Below are 15,247 nucleotides of genomic sequence, written 5' to 3' on the forward strand. Positions count from 1 at the left end.
GCAATTCTGCGCCTTCAGAGCCCCAGAAGGAAAACAGCATGGGAAGCCTGTGGATTTTCAGTCAAAAGACAAACTGGCAAGTAAATAAAAGCCTATCGGGAACTTCCCTGATGGTCCAGTGGTTAAAAATCTGCCTTGTGATGCACGGGGCTCGGTTTTGATCCCTGGTCAGAGAACTGGGATCCTGCATACTGCACAGCGAAGCCAAAAATTTTGTTTAAAAAACAAAACCTGGGACTTCCCTGGTGGTCCAGTGGTTAAGATTCCATGCTTGCAATGCAGGAAGAGCAAGTTTGATCCCTGGATGGGGAACTAGGGATGCTTCGAGACGCGGCCAAACAAAAAGCTATGTGCACATTCAGGAACCATGATTCATTCTCTCTTCTTGCTGAATATCCATTGGACTTTTCCTAGGTTCTGCTCATCACGTCTCACCTGAGGGCGGTGGACCACTCAGTAGCCAGGTGCCCTTGAACTTGCCCACTGAGCCTCAACTGCCTTCTCTGCCAAAGAGGAAAACAATGCCTAGCCTTCCCATTGCATTTGGTTGTTGAAGGATAACAGCACTGATAATATCAACCTCTGTGTGGTGCTTGCTTACATCACACTGTGTGCATAGTGTTACTTGGTGTTACATAAATAGGGTACTCATATCAACTCATCTAATCCTCGAAACAGCCCTATGAGATTGTCCCCTTTATGCCTCTATTTTATAGAGAAGGAAACTGAGGCACAGAAGGTTCCAGAACTTGGTTTACATCACCCAACTGGTGAGCGGCAGAGGTGGGATCTGAACCCAGCCAACTGGCTCCAGAGTCCAGGCTCCTAACCTCTGTTATAAGACATGATGTCTGAAAGCACTGAACTGAGATGCTTTCTTAAATGAAAGATGCCATTCTCATCCCTGTTAGGACTACTCCCACGGGGCAGGATGGATTCCCAGATGGCGGTGCCGCCCCAGCCTCAGACCCACCACCCCACTGGTCGGGTGCCAGCCTCCTGGAGGAGCGGGAAGGCACAGCACCGACCACTCCCGGCTGCAGGACTGTCTTCCTGTATTCTTTTCCAAAGCAAAATGTCTGCTGCCAAAAGCAGGGTTTGTCTGTCTCCTGGAGACAGCGGTTGTCAGGTCCTGGGAGCAAGCAGGCATGTCAAAAATAGCAGCGCCGTAGATAGCTCGGCTGCAGGCTCCTTGGAGATGGTGGTTTCACTCTCGCCAAAGAGACAGGGTCTGTCTGCATTCCCTGCACCTGTGATGAAGGCCACTTAAGGCTCCAAGACATTTTCTAGGGCCAGGCAAAGAGTGTCCGCCGGGCGCGTGACAGACGAAAGGAAAACCCTCTCCATAGCAACAAGGATGAGGTCAGAGCCGTGCTCAAAAAAAAAAAGTCATAGATAAACCATGATGAAAAAGAATATTAAAAAGGATGTCTATATATGTATAACTGATCATTTTGCTGTACAGCAGAAATTAACACACTGTAAATCAACTATACTTCAATAAAATAATTTTTTTAATTGTCATAAATTCCACCAGGGCTAGGCCTCCAATAGCTAATGCTGATAGCCAAGGTTAGACCAGTATGGATGGCCAAGGTGAGATACCAGTATTGAGGTGTCTGCCTCTTTTTCTTTCTTGTTCTAAAAGAAGCAGTCACTCATTCTAGAAAACCTTTCCAAGGTACTCACTGATAGGTTTTCATCTCCTTCCTAGGGATGAGCACCAAGATAACTCACAAGGACCTACTTATAGCACAGGGCACTCTGCTCAATACTCCGTAATGACCTATGTGGGAAAAGAATCTTAAAAAATGAGTAGATATACATATAGGCATAGCTGAGTCACTTTGCTGTACACCTGAAATTAACACAACACTGTAAATCAAGTAGTCTCCAACAAAAAGGTTTTTTTAATATATGGAACAAAGAGGTGGCAAGAACGCCCTTCTCTAGGAGTTCAGAGCAAACGGAGGGGAAAGAAATGACCGTCTCCAGCCCCGCAGGGACCTCAGGCCCAGATCAGGAAAGTGGTTCATCACGAGACATGATAACACAGGAACTAGGAGCCCATCTGTCTTCATTCCCAGTGGCTTGCATCTAGAGGCTCTCTCTCAGGAGAAGCCCCAAGCTCCAGCCCAATTCTGCCCCAAGAGAGCCTCGTACCCTGGGGCAGCCCGGCGTCAAGTGGGAGTGAGAGAGGAAATCCTTCAGTTTAAAGAATGGGTTTCTTTTCCTTCCCTAAGTGACCCTGACAAGCTAGAATTAGACCAAACTTTGCTTCCCCAGGCAATAACTCACAGTCAGAACCAATCAGAGCCGGCCCGGCAGGTTCCAGCCAGATTGTCCCAGGAGGACCGCGTTCCTTAGAAATCTATCTTGGCATTTATGGAGAGATGCCGGGGGACAAAACATTGCCAAAAGCAAGGGCTCAGCCAGCCGAGAGAAGGCATGATAAATAGCAGGACTGGAAGGTGTCACGTAAGGAAAAGCGCCAAGGGCGGGGAGGGGAAGGAAGGGATCAGTGAGGGGAAGGCAAGTGAGAGCAGAGAGCAATGGCATCTGATGAGCACTCCAAGAGGAGGACTGGCTAAGGGAAGACCCTCACCCCCGCTTCTCCTGTTTTCTGAATGAGCCATAAGCCTGCAACACCCGATCAGCCACTGGAGGGTGGCGAGCAGATCAGGAGAATAACACCTTGGCCCCTGTGTAATTTCTCAAGGAACTCTGAGTTTCCAGGGAAACAGAGATGAGGTGGAATTTTCTGCATTTGTTTGTGAGGTTTTGCCAGGGAAGTATAAACCCCTTAGCTTTGGGTGGGTGGGGAGGAGCGGGGGCGGGGGGCGGGGGCAAGTTCATTGTCTTTGTGCTGTCACAAGTCACATCCAACGTGTTTATCCTAGTTCAAGACAAGCTGCCCAGGCTCTACATGGACTAGAAATGGCTTAGTCTGTCTTCAGAGCCAAAAGAAAGGAGCACGTCAATCCCACAATGGTCTCATTGTCAAAATTCAAAACAAAACAAATGGTTCCTAGCACTGGATGGGAGCAACATGAAAGCTCTCAAGTGTCCCCATGCGGCAGAGAAAAAAACTGTCATCCTTCTCGAATATGCAATCTGGTCCATCTTTAGAGAGGCTTAACGTCTAGATTCATAAAACCAAACCATCTCCCAGACAAGACATGAAACTCTGGGGTTATTAGCCTCATGTCACTCAAAAAAAAAAAAAAAAAACAATTCAGTGACTTTTGTGAGTTAACTTATGAAGTACAACTGTCACTGCAATCCTCTTTTAGAAAATGTCCATTACCCTCATTGGAAAAGACCCTGATGCTGGGAAAGACTGAAGGCAGAAGGAGAAGGGGGCAGCAGAAGATGAGATGGTTGGATGGCATCACCAACTCCATGGGCATGAGTTTGAGCAAATTCCAGGAGACGGAGAAGGACAGGGAGACCTGGCATGCTGCAGTTCATGGGGTTGCAAAGGGTCGGACACAACTGAACAACCCTCCAAAAACCTAATATCCTGATACACGTGGGACTCAGTCTACATGACCTCCAGCAAAGAGATGCACAAAGAAAAAGCCTCCTTATAGACCGGTTGGTGAATCTCAAGCCATCTTTCTAAGGAGAGTCGTCCCCTGAACTTCACACCACTAGGATTTATGAACTCTGCTTTTGTTTTGTTTTTAGGATTTGAGAGAGACAGCTCTGAGAACCTTTGAGTGAATTCAGGGCATTCAGAAGGCCAGCCTTAAATTAAGGCTTTTTCTAGGTTAATTCCACTCTATGCTTTCCTCCTACATCCTCTTTCCTGTGTTTATTTCACTGTATCTATAGTGCATTGTCCGGAACTCTTCTGCAAGCTTCTCAAGGTTGGGGACCCAGAGTGAGCAGAGTCCAGTGCTACACAAGCGAAATATTTATCTGAAATATATGAGGTTCTCTTTCTTCTCTCCAACCCGCCTTCTCTATTTTCTACTTGCAGATTCAGGAAATTTCATCAGAGATGTTTTCTAAACCCACAGCAATCTCATCTTGCTTCAGAAACTCAGGACTCCGCCCCCAGAGGTGAGCACACTAGGACAGGATGCTGTACTGGCAGGAAAACAGAGAGTCCACCAGCTGGAGAACAACCTTCTGAGCAAACACCCAAGGTCACAGCCATCCTCGAATGCAAAGAGTGAGCCCCACTGAAATGCCCCAAGGTGCTCCCAGCTCCCGAGAAAGTGAGAGAAAGATGCACAAAGAAGGAAGAAGAGGTTCAAATGGCAGATGAGGGAAAGCCAGAAAGGTGAGAAGAAAGCAAGGCAGAGCAAGTGAGACTGCAGAGAAGAAGGAAGGGGGGGAAAATGCAGAGGAAAAGGGGGGGTGATTTAGAAGGGGGAGTGAAGGGAGATAGCAGTGTGCAAGCAGAAACAGAGGAGAGTAATATAGATGGAGACAGAAACACACGGAAAGAGAGAGAGCGAGGAGGCTGCTTAGGAAAGACAGTCAAAGGCTTCACTCTCCCCAGATGCACGCTCTCCCGCCCCCTTTCTGCCCCTCCCCACTCCTGTTCTCATTTGACCTGAAAGACTGAGCCAGAACGAAATTCCCCAGCAGCAGAACCTACCTCGGGTGCAAAGACGGCCAGCTGTCCCCTTCTCTCCTGGGGCTTCTCAGGCAGAAGGAATCCCCCCACGTCTCAGCTGAGCCTGACAGATCCAGGAAGACCTCTGGGAGCTCCTGCCGGCCCAAGTCAGGTGTAACAAAGACCTGAACCCCTTTGCTGACAGCTGTGAAAACGCCACCCCAGCTGTCACGGCGACATGGGGCACAGATTCCCTCGGTGCTCAGGGAACAAAATCCACATCAAGAGGCTCAGAGTCAAAGGGGGTCACTTGGCGAAATCCATCAGAGGAAGTAGGTCAGGTCACAGCCTCCCAGTTTGTCTTGGATGTCTTTAAGAAGAACCATCTATGAGGTCCCTCCCAGGAGCTAGACATTTCCTTGGGAAGAAGCATCATCTCTCTGTCTTAGAGCTGGGAGGGGCCGACGTGAGTGCTCCATGGTGCTATTATGGACTAAAACTAGTAGCAGCTGCCTCTTGAGAAGCTAGTCCCCTCCAAGGCCATTTCGAAAGAGAGAATATGGTCTAACTGGCAGTTGCCTAGCATTCAAGTTTCTGAAGACTCGAGTGAGATGAGATAGCTCCAGTGATGGGCTGGGGAAACCAGGAAGAAAGGTCCAGATAGGAAGCTTTGGGGATCTGCTTACCCTCATTTTCCAAAGGCCACACATCCCTGTCCCAGCCCTGCCAGCCCCTAAACAACGTTATGTGAGAGGCGTCCCCATTTCAGAAGCTGGGACTACATCGTCTCTCGTTCTCCCTGGCTGCCCAAATCAGAAGATAGAACAGTCTGGAAGGTTGCTACGGCAACCAGAATCCCCGGAGAGCCCAGCTCTTCATAAACCCTTTCCACTCGGGCATGCTCTGACTTGAAATGGTGAGGACGATGAAAACACACACACTCCCATTCTGAGAATGACACATCCATGTTTCAACATTCACTCTCAACATGAGCATCCCTTTTGCCTCTGGGTGGGCCTTCTCTTCCCCCCTCCCCCTGAACTGTCAGGAGTAATATTCCAGAACAGATGTGGAAAACTGGCACTTCATAGCCTCAGAGCAGGTGTGTGAATCATGAGCATTTTCTACTGCATTTCAGATTTGGAGAAGCCAAACTCCCAATCAAGATGGTGCTGGCCCTAAAAGGATGCCACTGAATCGCTCCAAAGAGCATCTTCCTTGCTGAAGGGGAAGAAGCAAAGAATAAGGCCCAGTTCAAGAGGCGAGGGAGGGATTTAAAAAGCTAAGGACCCAGAATGGCCTGGATGTGGGCTTTGGACCCAAAGCGGGAACCCTGGGAGGAGGCTTGGCCTATAGGACAGGGGGAAGCAGGGTAACGAGCTAGAAATCATTACAGAAGTTCACGCATTTGCATAGCATCACCCCCAGGATCCAAGCTGAGTTCCTGGGCCATTCCCCAAGAAGTGGGGGTGGGGGGACAGACATCAATGTTCCCATCAAATGGGTGGGGACACCGAGGCACAAAGTGGAACTGTGGCCCCCAAGTTACCCTGTAAAGTGCGGCAACATCCAGACACAGTGTCTCTCAAGAAAACCCTCAAGAGGCTGTACCTCGTAAGTTGGCTCTTCGAGAAAAGCTTTAGAAAAAAAAAAATCTCATCAAGGAGTCTTAAAGCCTAGATTATAAAACTAAAAACATGTTAACAGTCCTTTCGGTTTCTGAACTGCACCCAGGAGAGCTCAGAACAGTACATCACAGTTGATCAAGGCAGCAAATGAATGGCAGTGCAAAGAGGAGAAAAAGGGGACGTGGGCAGGTGGTACAGGAAGAGCAGTTCAGTTCACCATGGAAGAAGATGGCTCAGACCAGGTGGGGGCACCACCGGGCATCTCCCCGGTGACAGCCAACAGCTGCATCTCCAGGGCTGGAGCAGGACAATGTTTACCTGACTCAGCAAAAAAAAAAAAAACAACCCTCTACCGGTGAGGCTGTCAGCAAAAGAACAATGCTTCTTCCTTACTCTAAACCGCCTGTCTCATTGCCCGCAAAATGCAAACAGAAACCCACGCTAGCATCCAATGTGTGCTTTTACCTGGCGGCAGATTTAAGCTGGAGTCTGCTTTAGCAAGCCTTCAGCTGCAAACCTAAGTCAGATTCCCAGGAAGAAGGATGGAAGGCTAGAGAGGGCTGGGGGAAGTGAGGGAAAGGAATTTGCTGTCAGCAAAAAGACTCCTCCACCGCTCTGAGATGGCACTGTCTAAGGGACACTGCTTCTCTAAGAAGTGGTCAGGCCAGGTACTTGGTTCCGTTCGGCCATTTCTTGCAGCTCCGTGGTTCCCCTTTGTCAGTTCCTCTGCACAGGAAGGCACCTGAACAGACAGAGTATTTGGCTCTGAGAAGGAGGAGCCTTCCTGGAAGCCAGAGAGTCAGGGGAATCAGAGTCGAGAAAGCTAAGTGGAGACCAGAGACTAACGTCTGTCGTGCCAGGTCACGCTAGAAGAATCCACTGGCCCTTTTGGTCCAGGACTGACCTCTCACGTCCTCCAAATGGCCAAGTGTCATCGTAGTTTCTCTAATTGCATCCAAGATTAGAGACAGATAACATATGTTCAGGCTGTGCAACTGAAGGCTCTCCTAAGGCTTCTCTGCAGAATGACCAGCTGACCTTACAGGGCACTGGAGGAAAACAACAGGATGAGTACTGTTTCTGTCCACCGGCTTCGGCTAGTTAGCATGTGGCCAGAAGCTACGATGGGAGGGTGCATGCCCCAAAGCCAAGGATGCTAAGGAGAAACAAGACCCAGGTATGCCTGGTTTCCAGCCTGTCGACGTCACTCTTCCTAGAGACATCACAAGTCCCAAACGTGAAAAATCAGAGTCTCGAGGGAAGGTCAGATGGAAATCTCATCCACGTGACATAAGATGGGCACGAATGGGTGGCACCATTAGAATTTCAAAAATGTCACTTAGATGGAGAAACCTGGGATGCTGCAGGGGTCAAGTAACAAGGCTGACAGTCCAGGTGTATGGTCCTGGCACCAACCACTGTGGGGTGAGGGAGTCAGGAGGTCACCTGGAGCTGGGGTGCGAGTAGTGGAGGATAAGAAGGGTCCCTACAGAAGGGTGTGTTTGGTGTCTTCCTTCCATGCAGGCACTGCCCGCATCCATCAAACCTCAGTGAGCATCCTTTTCTCTGCATACCCTCGATGTGGTGTGGGAAGGTAGCTGGGTCTCCGCTCCCGGGTGGCCTCTGAGAATTCAGGCTTGCCAAGTCCGCTGTCAGCTGCCTTCAGGTCCGGGGCAGGCTGCCCACAAGTGACGTGGGTATACTGCCCTTGCTCCTCCTGCTCTGTCTCTCGGTGGTAGAAGTAGTTGAAGTTAGAGACGATGACGGGCACGGGCAGGGCGATGGTGAGGACCCCAGCGATGGCACATAGCGAGCCCACGATCTTGCCCCCCACCGTCATGGGGTACATGTCCCCATAACCTACGGTGGTCATGGTGACCACCGCCCACCAGAAGGCATCCGGGATACTGGGGAAGAGCGAATCGTCGTCGTCAGCCTCCGCGAAATAGACGGCGCTGGAGAAGAGGATGACCCCGATGAAGAGGAAGAAGATGAGCAGGCCCAGCTCCCGCATGGAGGCCTGCAGCGTCTTGCCCAGGATCTGCAGCCCCTTGGAGTGGCGTGACAGCTTGAAGATGCGGAACACGCGGACCAGGCGGATCACTCTGAGGATGGCCAGGGACATGGCCTGCTGCCCGTTCTGGCCGCCCCCACCAGTGGCCGACTGCTGCTCCTGCTGCTGCACCAGCTCGGTGCCCAGGGTGATGAAGTACGGGAAGATGGCCACCAGGTCGATGATGTTCATGATGTTCCGGAAGAAGGCTGGCTTGCTAGGGCAGGCGGAGAAGCGCACCAGCAGCTCGAAGGTGAACCAGACGATGCACAGCGTCTCCACCAGAAAGAAGGGGTCGGTAAAGAAGGAGCCCCCGAGAGTACTTAGTGAGGATGAGCCCCCTGCCACCATTCCCCCGGGGGCGATGCCAGGATGGAAGGTATAGGAGTCACCTTCATCCTCCTCTTCCTCCTGACTGCCCCTGGACCCTGGGGAGACGCCGCCACCGTTGCTTCCACCTCGACCGTCTGCACGGAACTGGGGCAGCGTCTCCAGGCAGAAGATGACGATGGAGATGAGGATGACCAGGACGGAAACGATGGCGATGCCCCGGGCGGGCCCCGAGCTCTCCGGGTACTCGAAGAGCAGCCACACCTGGCGCTGGAAGGGCTGGGAGGGCAGCGGCTTCTCGTCCACGCCACCCTCGGGCAGGCAGCCCTCATCCTCGCGGAAGGCCGCCAGGGCCTCGTCCCCCAGCTGGTAGAAGCGGATCTCCTCCAGGAAGATGTCCAGCGGCACGTTGACCGGCCGGCGCAGCCGGCCCCCGGACTGGTAGTAGTAGAGGATGGCGTCGAAGCTGGGCCGGTTGCGGTCGAAGAAGTACTCGTTCCTCAGCGGGTCGAAGAAGCGGACGCGGCGGCCGGGGTCCCCCAGGAGCGTGTCCGGGAACAGCGACAGGGTGCGCAGCTGCGTCTCGAAGCGCAGCCCCGAGATGTTGATGACCAGCCGCTCGCTACTACAGCAGCCGCCGCCACCGCCGCCGGCCTCCGGGAAGTCTCCCGCATCCTGTTGCTCGCCCTCCGGCCCGTGGACCTCCCCCGGCGCCGCCAGCGTCAGGGATTTCTCCGATCGCATGTCCCCTCCGCGCTGCGCTCCCCGCCGCTAGGACGGCGCCCACTACACGACCACCACCCGGCTGCCGCGGCGCCTCCCAGCTCTCGGCGGCGCCCTCTTTGTAGGGTGGGGCTCGCAGTCCGACCCGGCGGCGGGTCCCTGAGTTCCGAAGCCCTGGTCTCTGCCGGGCTAGGTCTGGGGAGGCGACCAGGGCGTGGAGGGTTCGGCCCCGCGCCTCCAGGTATCCGCGCCAGATGCCAGATGGAGCTTGGAGTACCTGGAACCGCAGCCTGGCGCGTGTGCAGCTGGACGCCCGAAAAAGACGCGTGGCTTGGCCCCTCTCGCCCCGCCCCAGACTGGGCTCCGCGACGCGGGGGTCCGCCCTGGGTGTCAGCACGTCCCAGCTCCCACGGCTCCAGACCCCCTGCCGCCGCTGGGACTCGTGCCCCAGATGTGCCTCCCTCCGACTCGGCCAAGACGCCCGGCGGGGCTCGGCCTCCGCCCAACGGCCACTGCGCGTTCCGCTGGCCAAGGTCGCCGTTCCCGCCGCCACGGCCGCCACCGCCTCCCTCCGAGCCGCGCCGCCGGCCTGCGAGAGGGGCCCTGGGGCCGCCCCGGAGGCCGGGGCGCGCGGACCCACCTCCCCAGCGCTCAAGCCTTCGCTGCAGCCGCCGCAACTGCAGCGGCTCGGCTCTCCGCTCTGCCCTTCCTTCCCAACACACTCTCTCCAAGTGACGTGGCAGGCCCCGCCTGCTGCCCCCTCCCACCCCACTCCCGCATGACACCCCTCGCCCGGCCAGGGGCTGCGCGAGCCCGGGCGCGGCGAGCAGAAGCACCCTAGCCTCTCCGGCAGTCTTTCCCGCGCTCTCCTGGCACGCCTCTCCCTTAAGCGCGTCCGCATCCACGGCCCTCTGAACAGGCGCTTATCCCCCTGCCACACCCCCCCGCCCCCGCAATCCGATTCTCCCTTTTCGGTTTGCGGAGTTGACCTGCGCAGTGCATTTCATCAATAAGAAAACACCCCGCCCCGCCATCCGGCGCAGAGCTCCGTGCCTCCACTCACCCCGAAACTGAAGGACCAAAAAAAAAAAAAAATCAAATCATCTTTTCTCCTTCTGAATTTACAAAGACCCATTTGCCAGTTTTTTCCAGTCTCTACTTAAAAAATAAAGGAAGCACGTTTTGATGTCCTGAGAGCTCCCAATTTAAACTGTACTCGAGTGTTACTCCCCAGAGAATCCCATGGGTCTTTTTGCAAACCGAGGAAGGCGGGTGAGGCTGCCCTTCTTCTAGGATTGCAAAGTGAAAAGGATGGGAGGTCGCCTGTTGCCTTTCCCAACAGAGGTTTTCCAAAGGAGCTTGGGCATCAATCCCAGGGGAAAAAGAACCAGAAGATGCTGGCATCTCACAGGTAGCATAATCTAAGGAAGCATTATACATCCTGGAATTCATAAGCTCCCAGCCTCCCTGGGAACGAATCTGAAGTGTCTGAGAAGGGCATGTTAATTAAACTAATAGCTGTGCTTCCTGGGCACCTAATATGTGCCAACCACCTTCTGGGTACCTCACCTGCACCATCTCATTCACTCCCCCACAATCTTGTGAGAAAGATGGCCTCTGCTCCTGGGCAATGTTACAAGGAAGACCCACCTGGCAGTATTTGGGGAGGGACCCCATTTGGTTGTAGGGAGTTTCCAGGAGGGAGGAGGTAAGAATGGTTTTCCACCCATTTCAGCCAGAGACCATTCACTAGATCAGACAGGTTAGGGTCTGATCATTTCACACTGCCTACCTACCCAGCAGGGTTGATGGCTGGCTTCTCACTGCCTCAGTTTTCCCCTTTTGGGGTGGCTACCGCCAAAAGTAAGTTGGCTGACAACCAGAACAAGAAGGGTTTTTTTTAGTACCTCCTGGTGCTCTTAGAGCACTGGTACGAGTTCATGGATGATCTTGATGGGAAGGGTACATGGAGCTACTCTCAAACCACAAAACTCGCGTGAGAGTTCTTTGCATAAAGCGCGGTGTTGTAAATCCACAGTGGTTCATTCCCAGCAGGGTGCTGGGGAGGAAGGTGAGTAGGGAACCAAGTGTGCTAGATGTGTAGGGCAGAGGTCAAGTGATGAGAGAGTAGGAGACAGATGGCCGCACCACTGCGTCTTAGTTCTCTAGTCTGGTCGCTCACCACGTCTTCCAGGTAGGTGTTTCCATTTCATTCCTGGTTGTTTCTGCTCCCTTCTCCCAACGTGCGTGTTTCAGTGAATGGCGAGAACGCAATTATATCACCCAGTCAGTATCTTTCTTTTTCACAAGCTATTGTCATTAATCAATTTAAACTTTGCACTAGTAGGTTGCTCCATTAAATTTTTTTTTTCTTTCAAGAAAGAAAAGGAAACCTACAAGTATAACACAGAAAGTACTGGGGTTTTTTGCTTGTTTTTACCCCTGTCCAATTATCTGTAGTTCTTTCCTGAGTGGTAAACTGACTTACTCACGATTCCCTTTGTTTTTGGTGATCAGTTTTTACCATGAAGTAGTCATGGGTGTGTTTGTTTTCATCACTGCCATTTTTATGCATGAGGTTGTCCACTAGGTCAGTCACTCTTCCAAGCAAACCTTGGAGAAATGTGGGGAGGAACCTGAATTCTGTCTAAAATGTGATGGGAACAGACCTTTGAGTATCGCCTGGGTTAAGGCTTCCAAGCTACAGGCAGAGAGAAGCTCCATGGTTCCCTTGACACGCGGCAGAAGGCTCTGCCCCGAGAGAGGTTTCACTGTGCACAGAAAGTTTCCCCCCGAGGGAAAACCCATTAGCAAGTTCATGAATCAGAGTTCTGTTTTTAGTTCTTGTGTGAAAGAGACTCATTTCTTAGCCACAGAAAAGCCCTTTTCTCTAGATCATTCCTCTCAAGCCGATATTAAAGGGTGAGTAAAATCACACCTTTAGAAGTGCCAGTTCCCACGTGAAGGAAGACAAGAGGAATAACCCCATGCTCAGACTGCACAAGTGAACATTTCTCCAGAATTCACGGAGCCCCAGTTTCACGACAGCATAGGGTTTCCTAACTCTGTCTAAAGCCAGACGTTTTCACTGATGGTCGCTATCATTCATTTATTTAGTCTTGCATTGAGAAGTTATTGGGTGCTCATCATGTGCCAGGTGCTGGGGTTTTAGGAGCAGCCTGGACAGACCGTCTGCTTTTATTTCTTGCAATAAATATATGACATTCTAGATAGAAAATTTTCACAGTAAACAATAAAGAAGATATTTATATATTGTACTGAAGGCTCTGAAGAAAATAAACTGGATGCTGAGTTAGGCATGAACCTGGGAATTCTGCTTTGAAGCATCAGGTGATTGGGAAAGTTCCTTCTGAAGAGGTAGTGATTTAACTGAAAATTCAAAGAAGAGAAAGAACCAGACTTGCTACAAGCAGGGAAGATCATTCTGGGCAGACAAGTTCCAAAGCTGTGAGCTAGACAGGTCATGGGTGTGTGTGTGTGTGCGTGTGTGTAGGAACATGTGCGCTTGTCGTTACCCCAGCAGTGGGATCTTCATGGTTTTCCTCTGGGGAGACTTAGCCTTGCTTCTCTGAGTAATCTCTATGAATGGGCCTCTCCACTGCCCTTTCAGCCACAGACCTCCGTGAAAGGAGAGTGGTAAGGGGTCAGCTCCCTCAGTTCCTACCTGTCTATAGGTGTGTATACACACACTCTCCCTAAGAAGAATCACCTCTCTCTGTAGCTTTTCACCGTAGATTGTTGAGGACAGGAATAATAAGTCTAACACCGTGGCCCATGACCATTTCCCTCCCTCTGGGCTTTCCCTGGGACCAAAGTGACAAGAGGAAGGACAAACGCAAATACATCTTATAGATAAGGATCATTTATAATTAGCTGCTTAGGTGAAGTTTTTGACGATGATGGTGATGATATCAGCTACAGACTGGTGATGGAGATAATGATGCTCCAGAATCCACCAGAGAAAAATCTAACAGTTTTCAGCTGAGTGAAGCTATATATTGGAAAAGGAATGCATTAGACATCTGAGTCGTGCAAATCAACAGCCCTAGGAGATGACTAACCCTGCCAAGAAATAAATCTATAAAGAGCATTTTATCATGCAGGGAGGATCCCAAGAGCACTTGTTAGTTCTGCAAGTTTGCAGCCTGCTTTTTCATCCCATTTCCCTACTGTGGCATCATCAGTGATATTTTCCAAATGTCTCCAACTCTCTCCATTTCAGGAAGGTGGGGAATTGTACACTCTACCTCACTTATGGTTGGACCAGGCCAGTAGTTCTAACCAATGAGCTGTAAGCAGAAGCAATGTGTGCCATTTCTGAACCAAAATATTTAATTAAAGGTTCCAGAGCTTTCTTTATCATAGCCACGTGGTTGGCATCATCCATGATGGTGACTGCTCTGGCAGAGTGAGATGAGTCCCAGAGTGAGGTGACCTGAGACAGGGCCCCCAGACAAAGCAACAGGGATGAAGCGTAAGAAAAAATCTTTTGTTGTTCTGATCTCTGATATCTGGGGATGGACTTGTTACCATGGCCTAATGTGGTCTACCCACACTTACTCACTGTAATACCCAGAATTGAGAAACTACTATAACCAAAACCTAAAATTCATGGCCTGGTACGTTGCCTGGAAAATCCCATGGACAGAGGAGCCTGGTAGGCTGCAGTCCATGGGGTCGCAAAGGGTCGAACACGACTGAGCAACTTCACTTTGACTTTTCACTTTCATGCATTGGAGAAGGAAATGGCAACCCACTCCAGTGTTCTTGTCTGGAGAATCCCAGGGACAGCGGAGCCTGGTGGGCTGCCGTCTATGGGGTCGCACAGAGTCGGACACGACTGAAGTGACTTAGCAGCAGCAGAGGTGGTTTAGACAGTAAAGAAATTGTCTGCAATCCAGGAGACCCTGGTTTGATCCCTGGGTCAGGAAGATCCCCTGGAGAACAGAATGACTATCCACTCCAGTATTCTTGCCTGGAGAATCCCATGGACAGAGGAGCCCAGCGGGCTATAATCCATGGTATCACAAAGAATTGGACACAACTGAACAACTGCCACAATAACAATCAGGGGCCAAGTTATGGGCCATAAAGACACTTTACTGGAGGCTGTTATGGGCCATTTATGTTATGAGTGGAAAAATATTTGAAAAATCGTTGCTGGTGATAACTTAGAAGGCAGATAATGTACCTAAAAACTCGCATGTCTGTGAAGAAGTTAGAAACCAGATTGTTAGTATCACATGGTGGCTACTATTGGCCAGCAGAGATGAGACGGACAAGAGAAGAGTCCTGAAACATGGGGATTTTCAGGGTTGGTGGAGGCAACTGCTTGTCAATCAGAAATAAATAAAAATTAAAAGACTTCTGTGCCAGAAGGGCTGACTAGGATTCCGGCTTGCTTCATGGAACAAATCAAGCATAAGACAATTATGCCCCTTGCTAATACCTCTGAAGAAAATAAGGTGTTTTACAGAAGTCTAATTAAAGTTGTGGCTTTCAATAGATAAGTATTTGAATTAGACAAAGTGACTTGTGGGGTAAAGGGGAGAAGCTAGAGGTGTATAAGCTCCAACTGAAAACCGATAAACCTGGGACTTCCCTGCTGGTCCAGTGGTTAACACTTCACCTTCCAATGCAGAGGATGCAAGTTCGATCCCTGGTCTGGGAGCTAAGATCCCATATGCCCTATGGCCAAGAAACCAGGACATAAACAACATAAGCAATATTGTAACAAATTCAATAAAGACTTAATTTTTTTAATTGTTAAAAAAAAGGAAACTAATAGGCTCAAATTATCCACTGTTAGGTTCATTTCAAGAAGAACTGTGGATGTGGTTATTGGCCCCAGGATGTATGGCTGTATTTCCAGAGAGCTGCCTGGACAGGTAGGAGAAAGTCTAAGATGATTTACACCAGTCA

General features: G+C 50.9%; 1 protein-coding gene across 4 annotated transcripts in view; it reads right to left on the reverse strand.

The window, feature by feature from the left end:
• Positions 1-10,322, reverse strand: part of KCNA6 (potassium voltage-gated channel subfamily A member 6) — a 43,161-nt gene extending 32,839 nt beyond the window's left edge. For 2 of the 4 annotated variants that reach the window (XM_005207190.4, XM_005207189.4), the window contains exon 1: positions 6,664-9,854. In XM_005207190.4, the coding sequence (XP_005207247.2) occupies positions 7,739-9,325 (1,587 nt within the window). In that variant the 5' untranslated portion in view covers positions 9,326-9,854 and the 3' untranslated portion in view covers positions 6,664-7,738. 4 annotated transcript variants of the gene reach the window in all.
• Between the last annotated feature and the right edge of the window lie 4,925 nt (positions 10,323-15,247).

Source organism: Bos taurus, chromosome 5 (genome assembly GCF_002263795.3).
Source record: "Bos taurus isolate L1 Dominette 01449 registration number 42190680 breed Hereford chromosome 5, ARS-UCD2.0, whole genome shotgun sequence".
NCBI lineage: Eukaryota > Metazoa > Chordata > Mammalia > Artiodactyla > Bovidae > Bos > Bos taurus.